The 19,453-nt window shown below is 43.8% G+C and overlaps 1 protein-coding gene across 3 annotated transcripts in view; it reads right to left on the bottom strand.

The window, feature by feature from the left end:
• Positions 1-2,282: 2,282 nt before the first annotated feature.
• The window catches only part of plch1 (phospholipase C, eta 1), a 62,607-nt gene continuing 45,436 nt past the window's right edge, over positions 2,283-19,453 (bottom strand). For 2 of the 3 annotated variants that reach the window (XM_053872347.1, XM_053872345.1), the window contains 13 exons: positions 17,904-18,059; positions 17,293-17,355; positions 13,852-13,946; positions 13,279-13,376; positions 13,039-13,218; positions 12,738-12,845; positions 11,454-11,578; positions 11,288-11,372; positions 9,595-9,741; positions 9,234-9,313; positions 9,097-9,156; positions 7,986-8,370; positions 2,283-6,697 (listed from right to left, as the gene is read on the bottom strand). In XM_053872347.1, the coding sequence (XP_053728322.1) occupies positions 4,317-6,697; positions 7,986-8,370; positions 9,097-9,156; positions 9,234-9,313; positions 9,595-9,741; positions 11,288-11,372; positions 11,454-11,578; positions 12,738-12,845; positions 13,039-13,218; positions 13,279-13,376; positions 13,852-13,946; positions 17,293-17,355; positions 17,904-18,059 (3,963 nt within the window). In that variant the 3' untranslated portion in view covers positions 2,283-4,316. The remainder of the gene's footprint in view (positions 6,698-7,985; positions 8,371-9,096; positions 9,157-9,233; positions 9,314-9,594; positions 9,742-11,287; positions 11,373-11,453; positions 11,579-12,737; positions 12,846-13,038; positions 13,219-13,278; positions 13,377-13,851; positions 13,947-17,292; positions 17,356-17,903; positions 18,060-19,453) is intronic. The other variant, XM_053872346.1, reaches the window with a different exon arrangement.

The following is a 19,453-nucleotide window of genomic DNA, read 5'->3' on the forward strand; positions in this document are numbered from 1 at the left end:
ACAGCTCAGTTTGAGGATGAAGACTTCAAAATAACTGGGTCACTATAATTGGTTACAAGTTTGGTTCGGATTCCCGGCTACGGTTATTCATTTGATTTGGCTGGTTAGGTTTAAGGGAGAGGCTGGGGAAAGGGTTATGGCAAGGTGAGGTCCGCGCAGAGAAAGCAGTGCAGTTAGTCAGCCATTTCTAAGGCAGAGCTGTGAAGAAAGGCGTGTACACTGAAGCCCTGGATGATTCAGATCTTTAGGTTAAGTTATTTCTATTCGCACAGATTGTTTTTTTTTGTTTTTTTTCTTTATGGGACTTGACGAAGGTTCCTCACCCAAGCTCCCATATAATGGTCATCACTGTCAAAACAGGCTCCTCAGCTCCCTGCTCCATTATTGGACGAAGGGTGTCACGTCCTCAAACAGTCGCCGTCGCTCCAAAGTTGTAAACCACTCCAAACAGCCCAAGCTGCTCCAGTGCATCTGAGTCGGTCTGACCCATTGGCCCCGGCTGTTTGAATCAAACACTAAACTCAGCTCAGCTTACTGATATCTGAGTGTCGCTACAGTGCACGGGGTTAAGAAATATGTACAGGACGAGTGCCATTCAATGATTCACATTCACATTGCAGGCCACAAGGCTGAAGAGCGATGGGCAAAACTATGCAAAACTCACTGGTTAGGACACTATAGTTGCCATGGTAGGAGTGAAAAGGTGCAAAGATGGGTGAGATGAACAACCCATTTAAAGCGAAGTGACTTCCAAACTGAGCCCACCTTGCTCCACAGGCTACTGGAGTCTGAGTGAGGAAGGAGTCAAGACACAAGCTTCCAAAAAGGTCCTGTCTGAGGAAATTCAAGTCACATGATGGAAAGTATTGTCCGCGCCTGGAGCACAGCCTACAAGTCTGAGACCAACTTCTTGAGACCAGAGGTTCTGGACTCACCTGGAGTCAGGTTCCGGGTCGACTGAGGAGATTGACCCGCGTCCCCGTTGACAAATTAATGACTCGGACCGTTTTGTTGAGGGAAAGGCAGCAGAAGTATTGTTAAACGACCATATGGTGCCATCTAGTGGTCGTGCCCCAGACACGTCAGCAAACATTTTTTGCGAATAAATAACGTTTTTTTACGTATTAAAAAAACCCGCTCCTTTTTTAAAATCTTTTGTAGGAGCAATTGAAAAACACATTTTAGGTAAATACGACTACATGAAAAAATATGTTAGCATTGTCAAATAATAACATGGAAAACGATTTTCTTACAATAACATTCTTATTATATAATTGTTATTCTAATGCACATTTGTATTTCATTATAGACATTTTCCTGCAAATCTATCCACATATCAATCTGCAAAAGAAATGTATTTGTACTGCACAATTGGGCGGCCATTTTGAAACAACATGAGCAAATCCCCTCGATTTGTGATTCAGTTTCCAAAACATCATTTATACTACCATGGAAAAAGTCGACCCGATCAACATTATACAGTGGTACCTCGGTTCTCGACCATAATCCGTTCCAGACGGCTGTTTGAGAAGCAATTTCTTCCAAATCTGAATCGATTTTTCCCATGACAATGAATCGAAAAAGAACTAATGCGTTCCAAGCCTTAAAATAGTCTTTTGTAGGAGTGAATGTAGAGTGTCTGCTGCAGGTGGCTGTTCCTCTATGTGTGTGGCCGCTGCATGTGGGAGGGGTTGCCGAGTGAGTGACGTCTCTCCAGAAGTGAAGAGGTGCCCGGTGCGTGTCCAGCTCTGAATGTGTGCTTCTGTGCAGTTTGGCTGTGACAAAGTCATAAACCAAGTCACGCTCTGTCCCAGACTGGCCTCATCCCTGTCCCAGCTCCAGCCCACAACAGGACATCAAACCCTGGAGTGAGCGCTCCAGCACCTCCCCTGTGACACTCTACCACGGTCCAGTGTGGAGACAGGAAAGGTTTTACTCCTCAATATGAAGAAGAAACAGTCAGTAAATGTAGCTAACGGGACACGTCTGCATACAGAGGCTGCGTTATACACAATAACAAAGCGTGTCGTGGGTCAGCTGATCGGTCCGCGCATGATATGTTTTTTTCCGACTTTTTTCGGGGCATTTGGCGGAGAGTTCTGCACTTTCATTCGATATCCGAAGCAAAAAAATCTCAAAATCTTTGTTCGAACTCAGACTTGTTCGAAGTCCGGGACATTCGAAAACCGAGGTACCACTGTATTCGAGATAAAACATCAGCTGGCATCATGAAACACTATTAACAAAGAGAAAGAAGTACAGTTGAAATCAAACATTTTAATATGTTTATTGCATTGGTAGGAAATGCTCATTACGCTACGATGAGCGTCAGGGAAAATACTCTTTTTTTTATCACATTAAACAACTGAAAGGGAAAATAAAAAATACAGCTTTCCACTTCCCCTCAGACCTGTACAGTTGATACAGATGTCCATCTTTTCATTTAACAAATGAATATATACCCGGCACAATATTATTCTGTATCAAAGCAATTAAAAAAATAAAAAAACTCCAAATCTCAAACCCTACATATTAAATCACTGAAGTTTACACACGTATCGTGTATTGCACTGATATACTGCTTCGTTGTTGTTTCCAATGCAACTACTTTGTTCGTTGTGTGCTGATGTCGAGAGATGCAACAAATCTAGTATAAACTGGTGCATAGTCATGCTTCATGTTCACATGTAACATGCACAATTGCGTCGCCAACAGAAACACTCGGGAATCAAACAGAGAATAGTGTTGTCTGACAAAAAAAACGAAGGAATCCCACGGCAGATAAATGGAAGACGGACATGTGACTAATTCAGTTTCAGTCTAGCTGTTTAACAACACATTCACATGATAGAAAGAAAGACATTCCCGCTCCGCTGAAAAACATTTACTATTTTTTGCTTCATTGTCAATGTACGCATTTATTTTCGTTTTATTTTTTCTGACAGGACACCACGGGGACAAAGGTTAAAAATATCTGTACAATCAGTTTCGGAAGCCAGTTGGAGGGAAGCAAACTTCCCGTGTACATTAAGACATTGATCAGAATTTCGACATCACACCGTCAGACTAGGGAAACCATTTACCATTAAATTGTGGACATTTCATACACATGCCGTTAAATCCATCACATGGATTATACTTAACTTTTATACAGGAATAAAAACTCACTGTAGTTCAGTGGATGGTTGTGAGTGTACTGGCAGGGAATAGAAAAGAATCACTGCCAACTATAAAGCAAAATGTACCGATTCATTCTTCAATAAAAAGTGATCTCTTGAACTCTTCGCCATAATGTTGCACTTTGATGTCAGTTGGGTCGATTAAATGAGGCTTTATTGGGAGAAAAGAAGGAGAGAAGAGAGGAGTAAAAACAGGGGTCCGGCTCAGGCGGAGGACGCAAAGTCAGGGATGGAAAATCCAAGAAAAACAAAAGAAGAAATGAGGTCATGGATGTATGAAAGGATGATGACGGTGGAGGATGTGGACTTGTGTGCAAAGACAAAGAAGGGTCCCACATGAGTGAAAGGGAGCTGGGCCGCCGGACGTCTTTCTTTTGTTGTGTTTGAAGGCTTTGGCAGCCTGTGAGCCTTAGGTGCGTCCAAATGTTTCACATCCAAGGCCGCCGTTTCCTTTCTCCAAAATGTGTTATTGCTGACATATGTTGGAGGAATACAAACCGATATGTAACAGATAGTAAGTTTTCTTTTCCAAACAGCTTGTTTCCCTTGCAGCAAGTGTGTCTAACTCAAGGCCAGGGGGCCGACTCTGGCCTGCCAAGTCATTTCAAGTGGCCCGCATGTTTTAAAAATATGTAGTTTAGACAAAGAAAGTCAGTTTGACGTGCTGCTCTAGTTCACATCAAAACAAAGAGCAGTTATCACCCAACGAAACGGAAAGCAGTTTTCTGCGAAAATGTGCTACCCTGGATTTGAGGAAATGTCATCCTCGCAATTGTTAGCAGCTGCCAGCTCACCAGGTAATCTACTGGGATGAATTATGAATCCAATAATAATAATCCCAGTGTTGTGCAACCACTGGTAATACTGTGTCAGTATCAGCGGAGGGGCTGGTTTGCTGGAGGGAAGAAGTTAAACAGGACAACAGAAATAGAGAAGGGACAAAATAAAGATGTATGAAAGTCCAGGACAAAGTTTTGGGAAGGAATTTTATGGGCTACATGAAGTATGAGGATGGACCAGTGCATTCCGTGGAGCTCTCAGTATGTCTGTGCACTGGGCAGTGGACCCCACAACCCCAGCTTGCTGGGTGAAACAGTAAACAAAGTTCAACGACTTTATTGCATTCAGACAGTTTCGCTAAAGTCTGAGCAGGAAGTAGACCTCTGGCTCTGACGGAAAGTGGGACAATCCATCAGGTTGTACGTTGTCGCCTGCGTAGTACAGATCCCCGTGATGATCCAGGTTACCGTTACGCAACGACGTACATGACCCTTCCGGAAGCCCCCTGTCTTCAAAGTGGCCTAAAAAACCAGCAATGTACGAGCCGGTTGAGTGTCTGTTGACCGGCGGGTTCTGGGACGCCGGTTTGCTACGTAAGACGATCCCGCCTGAGTTGTTGACAACTACGCCCGTCCGCGGCTTGAGGGCTTCTTGTTGCCGTTCACGTGCCCGACTGTTGATGTGGCGCACGCGGCTTTGACTCCGGGAGGAGAGGCGACGGGTGAGCGGTGGAGGGGAGTCATCCAGATCTCTGGTCGAAGGTGTTGGCTGGGAGCGCGGTCTCAGGGTCTCCCCTTCTTGACTTACTCTGCAACTCAGCGGAAGGTCTTTTTCAACGTCGTCGCCGTCCAGGCTGACGAGCTTACGCAACTGTTCGGTGAGGGGGTCACACGACGGTGACGCTACGGCGGCCTCCCCGGGACACCCCATCCTCCTCTGCCTCCTCATGTGCGGCGTGATGAAGCTGCGACTGATGATGTGGTACTTGCTCTGGAAGTTGCACGATATGTCCTCAGAGGTCAGGTCTCCCAGCGACTTGGACTTGCAGGGTGTAGAGTTGGAAGATTCAAGGGATGTTGGACAAGGTGATGTCGCAGGGTGTAAACTCCTCCTGGCTTTGGTTTCAGGTCTTGTATCGTGGGCTGAATGGCTGTGACTCAGAGGCGACTTGAGAGGACTGGGCTTCAACTTTCTAGCCGTGGATGACTCGGGAGAGACTAAAACACTTTCATAGTCCACTTGGCTGTATAGGGATTGAAAGTCCAAAGAAGGGGACGACACAGGTCTGGATCTGCATGAGTTCGTTGACCCTACAGGAAATCTTGGAAGAGCGTCAGGCGAAGAGACGCCATTGTAGTGAAACCTGCTGTGCTCTCTTTCGGCCTGTCTTGGTTCTTGAGCGCCTCGATGAGAACTGTTATTGAAGCATCTCTGTTGAGCCTCAGACAAACTAAAGTCTCTACTGGTAGTAAAGTCTGCGGGATTCATTTGACTCATAAAGCAATTGACAGGACTGGCGGTCCGCAGATCAGGGGCTCTGTGAAATGGAGATGCCTGCGAGCTAGCGGAGCGCTGAAGGTGGTTTGAAGGTCGACCCAGTGGGGAGGGACACGGTGAGAAGGTCACATTCAACACATGAGCCGGGTACTGATGCCGTGGATCGCCGTTGCTCGGCTGGTGGGGGAACTTAGGGGTGGACTCGTTGTTTTGGTAAATGGCATGCCTTTTTGTCGGACTTGAAAGTTCCTCAAAGCGACGCCCGTGTGGAGAAGTCGCCTCACAGGGATCCTCGTCCACATTTATCTCCACCTCCGCCAGAGGGTTTCTGTGAACGTAGTGATTGAGGGTAAAACTTTGAGAGGGCTTTCGCCAAAGTTCCGGGGGATCGTACACCTCCTCGTACACACTCTCCTCCTCTACCTCCATGATGTTTCTGTCAATCCAGCCCTTCCCAAAACATTGAACCCCCTTTGCTGGAGAGGACCTCAGGCTGTTAGACGGAGTCCTCTCCATTTGAATGTGTACTGTTTGGGCCTTCGTGTGGGGCGTGGGCCCAGGTGACAGCATCTCCTCATCCAGGATGGTGTAGACCTCCTCAGCATCAGCTGTTTCCGGGCTGGACAGCAGTGCAGGAGGTGCTGTGCTCCTGACACCGCCGTTAGATGCTGTACTTTGGGAAGACCTTAAATCTTTTGGTGTTGTGGGTCTCATGTTGGAGAGATGAGTCGCGGGACTGCCGCTAATCCCGGTTTGGTCAATGTCCATCTGGCTAATAAGAGCAGATATGGATCCACGCGTGTCCTGCTCGTTGCCCAAGGACACTGCATCAATCAGCCTGGAGATGGCGCTATCATCCACAGAGCTGGGGCTCTTGACGCGGTAGTCCATGGTGATCGGCGACAACGGTGCAACTGAGGAAGGAGCAGAGGAAGAGGAGGACGAGGAGACTGAAGGTGCGACTGTGAACGTGGTGCTGTTGGAGGAAGTCTCGGTTTTGTTGGCGCTGATCTGGTTTTTCATCGAGCTTTTCTCAGACTTCAGCTTATCTTCTATCTGATAGTTGGCATAGTCGTCTTCTTTTCTGAGCTCTTCTCCACCAATGACCAAGTAGGAAGACTCTTCTGCGATTCTGCTGATGTAAAACTTAGAAGGAGTCGATGTGTTCCGCTCAAATGAGGTGGGTGATTTGCACACGTGGTCCACGCTTGAAGATCTGGGTCTGTGGAAGGGGAAATGGCCTGTAGACACAAATGTTAAGAGCGTGTTAGCGGCGCAAAGAAATGACCTCGGGGAAAATATGCAACACGGAGCAAGACGACAGGACGATTCCACTCAGCCAATACTGCGCAACTGCAATCCACAGACAGATGGTCACCAAGTACGAGGAGGAAGCTGATAAATGAGGTTCCCAAATAAGACAAATCCATGTTGGACAACATCACACCAGGAGAGAGATGGTCCATTACGGTTTGTGTATCATTCTCCTATCCAACTGTGAGTCAGAAGGAAGTCTTTCTTCTATTGAAAATCAGAAGCAGTGAAAGCATTTGAACTAATATATTTTTATATTTGTTATATTTTTATATAGATACTTTGGGATTTTATGAAGTTCAATTCTTATTATTATCCAGTATAATCACATGGCAACTTTTTTTACAGGGAGAGTTTTTTCCCAGCACATCAGAATTGTACAATGTGATGGTCAAAACATCCAGGTAAACGCAGAAAATTTTGTTATCTGTGCATGTTATGCAGCAAAGTGAAGCCATGTGTTTATGTGTACTGATTCATTTGTTTATTCTGGTGTCAAATACCGGGACTAAAATGTGATAGAGCTAAGTCAATAAAATTTTTTTACCCATCAAGTCCAACCTTTGGCACAGATTGTAGTCTCACCATGCACTTCACTACCTCACTATACCCGTTTGCATCAGGTCCTTGAAACTACATAAAGCAAAATCTCATGTAGTGCTTTTGTTTATTCGCAGAGTTGTCCCTTTTAAAGCAGTTCTGACAGTGATACTCTTGTGTTTAACACTCAAACAGCTCTCAATACCAGTGAAATTGTCTGCTATTGACAGCTTGGTGAGTGGAGTGCTTGCGCCCCTAAACCTTTTTTTAAACTTGATTCTCAATGGATTGCAGAAGAAACAAATGATACACAGACCTAATGCGATTGATAAAATGGAATCAAATGACACACCAATATATATATATATATTCAGGCCACTTTGAAACACTGAATGGACGGAAAACTATGCTGTGGGGCGATGCAACCTTCACAGAAGGAGGTGTGCGAGATTACCTGCAGGAATCCTAGTCAGTTCTCTACTATAAAGAAGCACAGCAGATGAAGATGGGACAGAAAAGGCATGTTAAGGCATCGTGGTGAAGAAGGGTCAGTTCAGATTGCTACGGCATGTTCTGTCAAGACTAGCACTACGTGTTCAACAAACATCTTCAGCTGTAAACTAGATCAAATCTGGTGTCGTGGTTGACTCAGCAGGCAGCGAGCTGAATACCCACCAGTGATACTGTCTGCCCCGTTATCATGCTGCTCCTCTTGCGAGCACAGAGTCAGCTGTCCTTGCAGAAGCCTGTCTAAAGGCATGGATATGGGTCTGTGGGTCAGCGGGGCTCGGGGCGGAGCACGTTTCTCCACCGCTCCTTCCTTCCCGGACACTCCCTCTCCGACCGCTCCGACGCTCGTTCCGTTTTTCTGCTCCGAAATGGAAGCCACAGACTCCGAGAGCGGCATTTTGGTTTTCTTGCGACCCTTCGCGGGCGCGCTGGCCGTGCGTCTGAGAAGGTGGTCGCTGATGGAACGCTTCCGAAGGCCGCCTGAATTGGTGTCCACAGAGGACTTGGAAGAACGGTTGAAGAAGCCGCGGATCCCTCGCAGCTGACCCCCCTGACGGGGAGAAAAACAAGCAATGAAGACAGCTTTCACAGTTCCAAGCAGCATCATTAACACTTTTCAACAGAAAAATAAGATCTTTTTCACTCAGACTCTTTGTACGTGTACATGTTGCTTTAACATGCTGAATGGAGTCATCAACTGAGAGGTAGTTTTTAGATCACTGAAGGCACAAAACTAACAAAAGGTAAACTCACTTTGTTTGAACTCATCTCAAGAGCATATTGTTTGTATGAGTCACAAAAGCAACAACAATGTGAGCTTCTTCTTGATAAAAATAAATAAAATTGGGAAAATGGGATTGAAACTGAAAGTAGCAGCTGAGTTAAAGTCATATTACAAATGTAAATTAAATTAAGAAATCATTATTATAGATGAACCAAATAAAATAAATATTTCTTGTGAACGTGTATTTTAAGACAATATATAAAGTGGAAAATTGGAATAACAAAACAACAGAAGGTCGTTATTTCAATTGGAAGCGACTGCGGAAAATGACATTTATAATAATCGCATGCACTCATAAATACATCCGGTAGATGGTGCTGTTATCCACAAAGTCTCCACAAGAAACGCCGACGACAAGACATGCCACACTAACGTTATCAGTTATCCCTCCGGTGCAGAACATGGCTTCGAAACAACCGTGTAAAGAGACAGTAAACACAGCAACACGCTCATGCTGTTTCATGCAGCACCACAAGCCAAACACCTGGATACCTTATTAGATCCTAGAAAGTGCATTATAGTAAAGCTGGGGTTCAGGACTAGAGGGCTCCACTAAAAAAGACAAAGGTTGAGGAGAACAGCGTGAATGTATTCGACTTAGAAAACAAACAAAGAGCAGAGCGCCTCACCTTCCCATAGACGTCATGCACCGACACGTGTACAAAGATGGACGCCTCCGTCAGCCCCTCCAAGTAAACATGTCTGTAGCCTGTAATTGAATTGAAAGTGAGGGCAGGTGAGCGATGAGGTGATTGAAAACAAGAGAGCGAATGAAAAGTGCGAGCAGCTGGTGACAGACGAGCCGTAGATTCTCCGCCACAGAATAATAATCCAGCAGCTCGCGGCGTTAACAAGACACCAGATTACATTTCCTCTCGTGGCGGCAGCCTCCACCCTGGGAGGGATGTGTTATTTATAAGCATGTGAGCGCTCTGTCCTCCCGTGTTCACTGAGTGTCAGTCAAACTACAGGCGCCCAAATGATACCGACCAGGCATGAGGCTGCTGAAGGCCACTGTCCGTTGACCAATGAAGTCCCGCCCGATTGGGTCGTGGTCCCAGACCAGGAATCGCACCAACGCCACCTCAGCCATGTGGAGAGTGAAGGACAGCGTCTCCTCCCAGACTGGGTTGAACCCTGGAAAAAAATGGGAATACTTTCACGCTTAAAAAGTCATCAAGCTGCGGTGACCTTTGCAAAGCACTGTGGGATGCTGATGTCACACCCGAGGGAAGACTTCAATCGGCTGATGAATTGATCGGACTTCTGATCTCGGCGCCGCCCTACAGACCTAATTATAGCGGCATCAACATGTGGCAAACGCTGCCTGACAAATTCCCCTGTCAAGTGAAAGTAGGCATTTGGAATTGTTCTCTCGCAACAACACACTCTGGACAACACCAGTGTTGTGAAGTAGGCAGCGGGTCAAATATGTGTTATTGAAGCCATGCTCCATCTTCAAGTGACATCTGAGATGCCAAGTTGAGGTGAGGTGATACTTCATACATGTGTTGTTAACCACGGGAGTCCAAACGTCCATGAAGAGGTCACAGTCCTTGACCTCTTCTTGCGCTCTCTACAGTGTGCTCCAACCGCCTGCTTCACACGCTCCTTCAACTCATCTGGCTTCTCTCAGTGTAGCAGAGGGGAGGATCTACTCTGAGACTCTGCCAGATGATCAAGTTCTGACCCTCGTGACAGATGCTCAGCCACTTCTTCTCAGCAACAGTCCTCACTGCTGAAGACTGTGGAACCATCTCTGTGGGGCAGGAACTCCCGTCCACCCTTTCCAGATTAACTGTGTATTAACTCTTGGGATAAGGTACAGTAGAGTTTACCCTCTGGCTCAGCTCAGGCCAAATCACATCAGTGCAGCAGATCTTTTTATCTAAAAAGTCATTTTTGTGATACATTTGCTTCAAACTTGCCTTTGACTGATGTTTCTTTGACACTTTGTGTTGTTGCCTCCCAGCTAAGTGTCTGTGACCTGCACAGTAAGTTTCCTAATGGATATAAAAATATCTTGACTATTTCATCGGGGACAGAAGCGACTTGTCGGCATCCTGGTTGACAAACACACCAACATGTCTGACTGTAGGATTGCAAATAGCAATTTGAAAAACCACTGGTACAATATTCAATGTTTCTAACTTTTATATCTGAGTTTAAATTGCTCAAAATGAAGCATGGAAGGCGTGTGTCCTTTGATGTGTCTTTTGTGAAATGATCCTAGACTCTGCAGTTTCGGGTCCTGTCACATCACCACCAGTCGACTCATGATCCTGTTGACAACCAATTTAAAGTCAACTAGTCGTAAGATCTTTTAAAACGTTCTGCAACTTGTGACAAAATAACTGCCAGCAGATTCCGATTCAAATGTTTTGACATTTTTGGCGAATTTAGTAAAAATGCAGGATAGCATAAATGTTGGCTATTTTTTGGACCACAACGTATATATGCCACGTGATATCCAGTCGAGACGCAAAACCGGTTACCACAGCAAAAAGTTGTACTAATCCGCAGACAAATCCACCTGCTCCAATTGTTGTTTCTAACATTTTCATTCATGTTTATTTTCGCTGCTTGTGAAACTTCAAAAACAAATAGCCCATTTGTGTTACACCTATGACATCTGGTGACACATGTTTCAACAGCCTTTGATGTGCTTGTGTGTGGGTCTAACCGTTGTCGTCGACGACTCGCGTCTGTTCTTTGCAACAGTCCACCGGCAAACCGATGATCTCCACTTCCACGAAAGGATCGATGATCTGGTGAAGACAGAACAGCAGTTGTGACCAAGCCAAAGAGAAAAGTGTGTGAGGTCCAGAGGTGTGGATGTGTGCGTCCACCTCTCCTCGGTCCCCCAGCATGGAGTCCGGCGGTTTGGGTAGCTGCTGGCCGCTAATGATCTTGAGAATGAGCTGCTTCTTGGGGTAGGCAGGAAGTGGGTCATCACTGAATGGATTGAACGAGCCTGCGAGAAGAAAACAACAGAGCTTGATTGATTGTCGTCATTGTCGGCTAAATTGTGCGCTGGTGGTGGTCTGCTCTGCCTCCTGAGCGGATGAATGGACTTAAAAGGACATTTTAACAAACGCCGACAGCGGGACGAGGAACACATGATGCTCTGCACAACCCTGTGGTTCCACAACTGTTTTGGAGGATTCTGTGAAAATTACTGCATCGCTATGATGCTTAAAAAATAAAATAAAATAAAGATAAAATAACATGGCAGAGGTCTGCACTCGCTGAGAGCTTTTCACCTTTATTCGATTTTGTAAGTGATTGAATTTCCTTTTCAGTAAAATGCTTCTCTGGAGGAATTTATCATCTGGTTTGTGACATTTTAGTAACTTGAAATCGGAAGGGTTTTATGGCCTTCAGCACAATTGTAAATCAAGATTAATCCTGGGGAATTTTCTTTCGTTTTTTTAATTTAAATTATTATTATTGGGTCATGAAGCCCCCAAAAAAAACTAAATTGCTATTGTATTTAAATCAGATCTCCACTGTCAAGAAAGTTACACCAATCGGTCACATTGACATCACTTTTGATCTGGATTGATGCTAACTTGGTGACTGCTTGGATTCAATAGGATTTGATTTGTTATAAATATCTTTACTATTTATGAAATTGATTTTACTACGTCTCAAAGTAAATTTACCAATCCAGCTAGTTAATGACCATTTCAATGGCCAACTTTTGGTCACCCTCTCAAAACTGAATTACAATAAAAAAAATAATAATTCCAAAGGAAAACATGGCTCCCTGAGACCGGTCACTTCTTCCATTAATTTGAGAAGCTGGAAAGCAAGTTGATCTTTAAGATACTGGCAAAAAAAGTGAAGAAAAAAATATATATACTATATGTTAAATATAACATATTTATGACATTATTGTTATTTATATTTAGTATATATTTATATATACATTTTATATATTTATTTATATATTTATATAATATATATTTTTATTATATTTTACAAATATTGATATTTTATTCAAGTGCTGATTTTGCCACTGGAGATGTCCCTTATATTGCGCTACAAAACATTGGAACCAGGTCCTGAGGGGCCATCAATCCTGCAAAACTGTGTTTTTCATTAGTTTATTTTTTCATGACATCTGGTACCTTTGCACATGGGAGGGGGTTTGAGGACATAGCCGCTGCCTCCGTTCACCATGAACTTTGCTCTGTTGAGCTGCATCATTCTGCCTTCGGTCTGGTAGTTGAGAGCAACTGGAGAGAGGAAACAACGGAATCATGAGTCACTTTATCAGGCTGGCAGGGAAAAGCAACGTCTCAGAAGGAAACTGCTGCCCGTCACAGATACTTGTTTGGCAGATAAATCACGTGAAGTTAAAAGTACAGTAAAAAAAAAAACAGGAGCAATTATTTATTTGCAGCATCTAAAAACTGACAGCTGTCTCACCCAATTGACAGCCCACATTCCAGTAGAACTGCGGGTTGAAATTGGACGAGTCGATGCGATAGGCCGAGGGATAAATCCTTGACAGCTGTCTTTGGTTGAACGTCAGAAACTGCTCTGTTCTGTGATGGACCAGAGACTGGGCTCTGGTCTCGCTGAAGGACAGGACATCGCTCGGAGTCCCTGCCAGGAGGAAGAGGCGTCATGAAACTGGCGGTTTGCTCATTGTGAGTCGCGTCTCACCTTCGTTCAAACACTCCTGAGAGGCCACGGAGTTGGTGAACACCACCAGGTTGGACAGATCTCGGCTCAGCTTCATCGTCTTCCTCTTCCGTCCTCCTCTGTGAACATCAGGAGCATGAAACCCGCGGGAAAGGAGCATCAAAGCCAAAACACTCGATAGAACAACAACAGCCGAGTCATTTGTGAGAGGTTATCCCTTCAGTGATTCCAACACGTGAAGTCCAGTCTGAAGACCTGAAGAGCTGTCGTGTCAAACTGTTTAAAAGGAACCAAACTTGAAAAGGAATGTTGTGAATGACTAAATGAATATTTAGACATCATTGTAAAATGGAAAATATTGAAATGAATCCATAAATTGTGTAGTAAGTCAGTTACTTGGTGGTAAAAAAATACTCTAGGGTCACAATAAAAAGGTTAGATTAATAGGAATATAATAATATTTTGTTTAAATGAACAATAACTTTAGGTGAGAGCCAGAAGTTCACAGCGATGTATCATTGCCTCTGACCGAAGCCGGCGAGGTCGAGCTCAGAACAGAGCAATGTTTGACGGCTGCCGAGGGTCAAAGGTCACCTGTTGAACTGTCCTCCAGCTTCCCTCCCGGGTCGCTCCGGCTCGTCATCTTCCTTCTCCACGCTTTGGCACGACAGCCTGGATTTGGAATGTCTCTGGACAGGGAGCGCACCATGTCAAAAACAAGCCCAGCCCAAATCTTCCCTGGAAGACTTGATATAAATACACATCACATACACCAACACCTAAAGGTCGAGAGCTCCCCGGCAGCCAGCGCTCTGCAGTCAGTGACTTATTGAGAGTTGGTTTTAAAGTAGCAGGTTCTGTGCGTGTGTGTGTGAGAGGGAGATAGAGGGAGAGAGAGTTACAGGTGAAGCTTATGTAATTACAGCGAGAGTGTGTTACGATAGAGAGTCTCTTCTCCCGCTGAAGAGGAGCGGAGGAGGGTCCGAGCAATTACAGCGTATGGGTTTGCCAGTCAATACATCTGCCTCACTTATGCCTGCAACCACACGCGCGCACACACACACACGCACACCCACACACACGTTTGTATTGCTATCTCTGTGATGTTTCTCATTGATTCAAGCCTTTCCCCAGCCATTCAGCCTAAACCTAACCATCCAAAGCACCTGGCGAACCTTAACCATGACTCTGAACTAAACTGAAACCTAATTATAATGACCCAGTTATTTTGAGGTTCTTCAACCTCAAATTGAGGTTTGGACCTGTGGGGACCGGCAAAAGATCCCCACAAATATAAGAGGTCCCCACGAAGATCGTGTTTTGTCAAGAATTGGTCCCCACGAGGCAGTATAAGCAAGACTCACAAACAAGTCGCCCCGATACCCCTCCACTCACACACACACAGAGTTGTGTTTCACTATCTAGTGAGGACCTCCCATTGACATAACCATTTCCCCAGCCTCTCACCCTAAACCTAACCATCCAAAGCACATGGCTAACCTTAAGCAGGAGTCCAAACTACATTGAAACCCAACCATAATGAACTCATTTTACTCCGGTTTGAACCCTCTAAACCTGGTGAAAACAGGCACAAATGTCCTCAGAATAATGTGGCTTGTCAAGCATGGCAAAACATGCCCACGCACACACACACACGCACACACACACACAGTCACACAAGCCCACACGTCTCTCACACACACAGACTTGTTTGCATTGCTATCCCTGTGGGGACATTGTGAGGCTTCTCATTGACATAACCCTTTCCCCAGCCTCTCACCCTAAACCTAACCAACTAAAGCACATGGCTAACCTTAAGCAGGAGTCCGAACCAAATTGAAACCCAACCATAATTAACTCATTTTACTCTTAACCTTGTGCGGACAGGCACAAATGTCCTCAGAAGAAGGTGGATTGTCAAGACTTATGGCTTGTCAAGTATGGCAAAACATGCCCATGCACACACACACACACACACACACACACACACACACACACACACTCACACTCACACTCACACTCACACTCACACTCACACTCACACTCACACTCACACTCACACCCACACCCACACCCACACCCACACCCACACACACACACACACACACTCACAGACGTTTTTGCATTGCTATCCTTGAGGGGACATTGTGAGGCTTCTCATTGACATAAACCTTTCCCCAGTATCTCCCCCTCAACCTCACCATCCAAAATACATGACAACACTTAACCACGACTCTCATCCAAACTTAAACCCACGTATAATGGACCTGTTATTCACCCTCAAATTCAGGCTTCACCTTGTGGGGACCGGTGAAATGGTCCCCACAAAGATAGTGTTTTGTCAAGAATACACACAAAGTTAATGCAAAGGGAGACGTATATATATAATATTTGAATACATGAGAAAACATTATTGGTCATGTGTCAAATGAAATATATATCAGAATTCAGGAAAGATTTCTTTGAACTTACAGCAACCCTCATTAGTTAATGGCCATTTACTTTTATGCTGCTCAGCATTACGGACCTTGAAGTTTGAATGACAGCAGTGCTTTCCAGCAGCTGGCGACTAATAATAGACATGATGAAATTAATCGCGGGTCATTTATAATCATGGCGCAGGCTGGTTTGTGTGATGGGTTTGAAAGGATTAATCCAGCATCTCCACTTGACTCAGCCAAAACAATTTAAGGGGTGGGGTTGGCGAGTTATTTTCTAAATTATTGTTGTTGTTTCCCCACAGTTTGGGCAGAATTGCAGGGAGAGTCACTTTTCTCCCTCAAGAATGAAGAGGAAACTGGGCAGAGAAAAGCAAGTCCCTCGTTTCTGCCACTTTTAAATCCTGTCACCTTCATTTTTCGGCACACGTGACGTGTGGAGATTCATTTGTATCGTTCGCCTGAAGCCTTTCGCTGTTGTTGTCTGTGACATTTGTCCAGCCTCTAATCCGAGGTCCAGACATATTTGGGAAATTAATATCGCCGCAGTGCGCCTCAGTCTAGTGAATCAATGATTGCATTTCCTCATTGGCCAAAACTAGGTCCAGTAAGAGCCATCAATCTCACACTACAGCCATGTTCAACACAGATATCTGGCTGTCAATGGAGCAAAAGAATAATTGCTATTTTTTTCCCACATATATCAGTCAATTTATTTTATGAATTTTCTGATGCAAAGACACTTTCGAAACGAGGTTGAAGCCTCTGAATAAAGCCAAATGAAATTCAGTTACTCACTGAAATTAATGGCTCACTTTTATTACTTATGGAATATTTGTATGAGGGACATAATAAAGACATAAAAAGATGCAGATGCCATTTAATAAATCCTGAAATATAAGAATAAATGACTGAATAATTAAATAAATAAATTATAAAATATATTATATATAATATTATATGAATGAATACAAAATTAAGCTAGTAAAATGTTATTATATTGATACTATATTTTTATATTTACATGTTCTATTCTTATCTATAGTATAGTATTTGCTATATTTATTCTTTTTTAATCAATATTGCATTTCCACATTCATTCATTTTTTTTATTTTAGCACTTCAGTCTCCAACTGGACAGAGGACAAGTAAGTATGTAAATTAAGTGCTCCACTCCGACTGCCCGACCTTAACATGTTTCGCAGTGTTCAGTTCTTTTTGTCCCTCATATAGCAGGAGTGCCCAAATTCAGAAAGAAATGTGGAAATAATTAAAAGTGGAAATATAAGTTCTAACAAAATAAAATATATTTTGTTTGCATTTACTTGACTTTTACTTCTGTACGCAGGCACTCCTACTATTACATAAAAAGCTATCTAGAATTCATATTTTCAACTTGTGTACATGAGACGTAACTTTACTTTACACCCTGAACTGAAGAAAATATGACTGATATGGACATTATTTAATCATTTATACTAAGAATTCACACTCATTTGTCACATGACAATATGCATCCAGGGGAGGTCAGTCATTAAAAGTGAAATAATTGCATGCAAAAAAAAAAAACAGGGAACCCAAAGGCCTGAGGTCTCACCTTCTGCTTCAGCGTCGTGATGAAAGATCTGCTCTGGGATTTCTTCAGAACTCCCTTGGAGCTCTAGGCAGACACAATGGGACAGTCAGACACTTCTTCCAGTCAGTATGCAGGAATTCACACGCGAATCCAATCACAACCCTGTCAGCTCCCAGCGCGCCAACTATCGCCTGAAGAAAGCCGCAGGGCGACAACAAACCCCAGCCAATAAGCCACAACACAGCCGCGGCGCAGGCACCGGCACAATGATCATCATAATAAAAGCGTACTTTCACCAAATGAACCAGGAGTTTTTCCCTCTTTGTATTTTGGAAGGAAATTAGAAAACCCGCTGAAGCCAGTCGATGAGCTTTCTAAAAATAGAATCCTCAACAATGCAGTCACTTTGGGGATCGAGGAACGCTTCAAATGAGACGCCACGCAGCCACACAAGTTCCTGGGCCGCGACTTCTCTCTGCATCTTTAATGTGATCAGTTATAGTGTGTTTGACCTGCCGGCGCCGCGGCAGCTCCTCTCCTCTCCTTTTTCTCTGTCAACTGCCATGACTAACACTGTGGCCTACTTTCCGTCAGCTGCGGGGGTTTTTCCTCGCCTCGTCTCGGGACTGTACCTGCCGTAGGTTCTTCTGAAGGCCCTGGTGAGTGGCTCGCAACAGCGCTCGGATGCTGAAGCTGTCGGTGTCTTCTTTGTCCCCAATAAGAGACTCCTTCAGGAGAGAGTCCAGCTTCTTTCTGATGTGAGACTCCACCTGGTGATGGCCGTTTCCCTGTGGGGACAAATCACCAGCATTTTGTCGTTTTCACAACATGTTATGGCTATATATATATATATATATATATATATATATATATATATATATATATATATATATATATATATATATATGCTTCATGCATCAGGGATTGAGGGACACTCGCAGGAAGAAGGCATCTATATATTCAGCGACAGCACTCTGGCGCCAAAACGACCATCAAAAAACTGACACAAGAACATGACAAAAATTCATAACTCTTCCATAACCCCATAACGCACAGCTGCACTCAACTAGCGCAAGTAATTTTGTCTTGGCTGCAATGCTCTCTTTCTTTCACTAGATGGCGCATTACAGACATGTTCTGCTGTTCACTTGCCTTGAGATGCCAACGTTATCGAAGATCCTCGCATGTTGAACTATAATACCGTTCCAAACTCGGTGTCCAGGGACTATTATAATTGGAATGAAATGAGTTCATGGACCACTGCAATACTGGCAAACAATAGAGCGAGCATCATGCAAAAATGCAGGCAGCCAAAACTGACTTTTTAATGTTGGCAATGAACGTTGTGGCAACACATTGTCAAGTGTGAGTGAAGCTCAGGATCTATATACAGCATGAGACATGTGGAACCTTGAAGAGCGCCACCTCATGGCTTAACCCTCTCCGAACTTTTTTTCTAATGCCACAGTAAAGGGAAACAACTGATTCAATTGAAAGTCTAATTCGGCAACACACAACACAAAAGGCTGACTGTCAATATGTTTGGGGCCAAAGAAATTGAATGCAGCTCTCAAGATCTAGAGATACATAAAAATCAAACGCTGTGCTTAAAAACTAGATCACCAACACCAGCATTTTGACATTTTAACCTTTGTAATAGAGATTATAAAGTTCAAGATTGAATCTGGACTAGGTTCAAAGGGACTTTATATAATTTATGATAATTTATGTTTTTCCAGTGAAGTTTGCTGATATTAGCCTTCAATAAATAAAATCGAAACTGATCATGTGATGTGTTGAACAAATACTAATGTTGTTCAGCCTATAACATGGTCAGTATATGAAGTATCGGCGTCTTGTGTGATTGGGTTTGACACCCCTGCCTTAGCAACTACTGATCAAACACGACTGTCTTCAACGTTTTCTTTTAAATGGCATTTTCGTATAAAAAAAATGATGCTGCTTTTTCCTTTCTAATTTGTAAAGCAAAAAACCTGCAGTCAATATGAGGAGAATGATATATCAGTACTGATAACAACAACCTGAATACTGCGGCTTTTATCCTTTTTAATGACTTGTTTTTCCTAGCAAACAATTTACTATTAACAAGAGGAATGTCTCTTAAAAGAAAGCACAAGGGAAAGTGCAACAAAAGTACATCAAAATACACAATGCGGTCAGA

The sequence above is a fragment of the Synchiropus splendidus genome, chromosome 8 (assembly GCF_027744825.2).
Source record: "Synchiropus splendidus isolate RoL2022-P1 chromosome 8, RoL_Sspl_1.0, whole genome shotgun sequence".
In the NCBI taxonomy this organism is placed as follows: Eukaryota; Metazoa; Chordata; class Actinopteri; order Syngnathiformes; family Callionymidae; genus Synchiropus; species Synchiropus splendidus.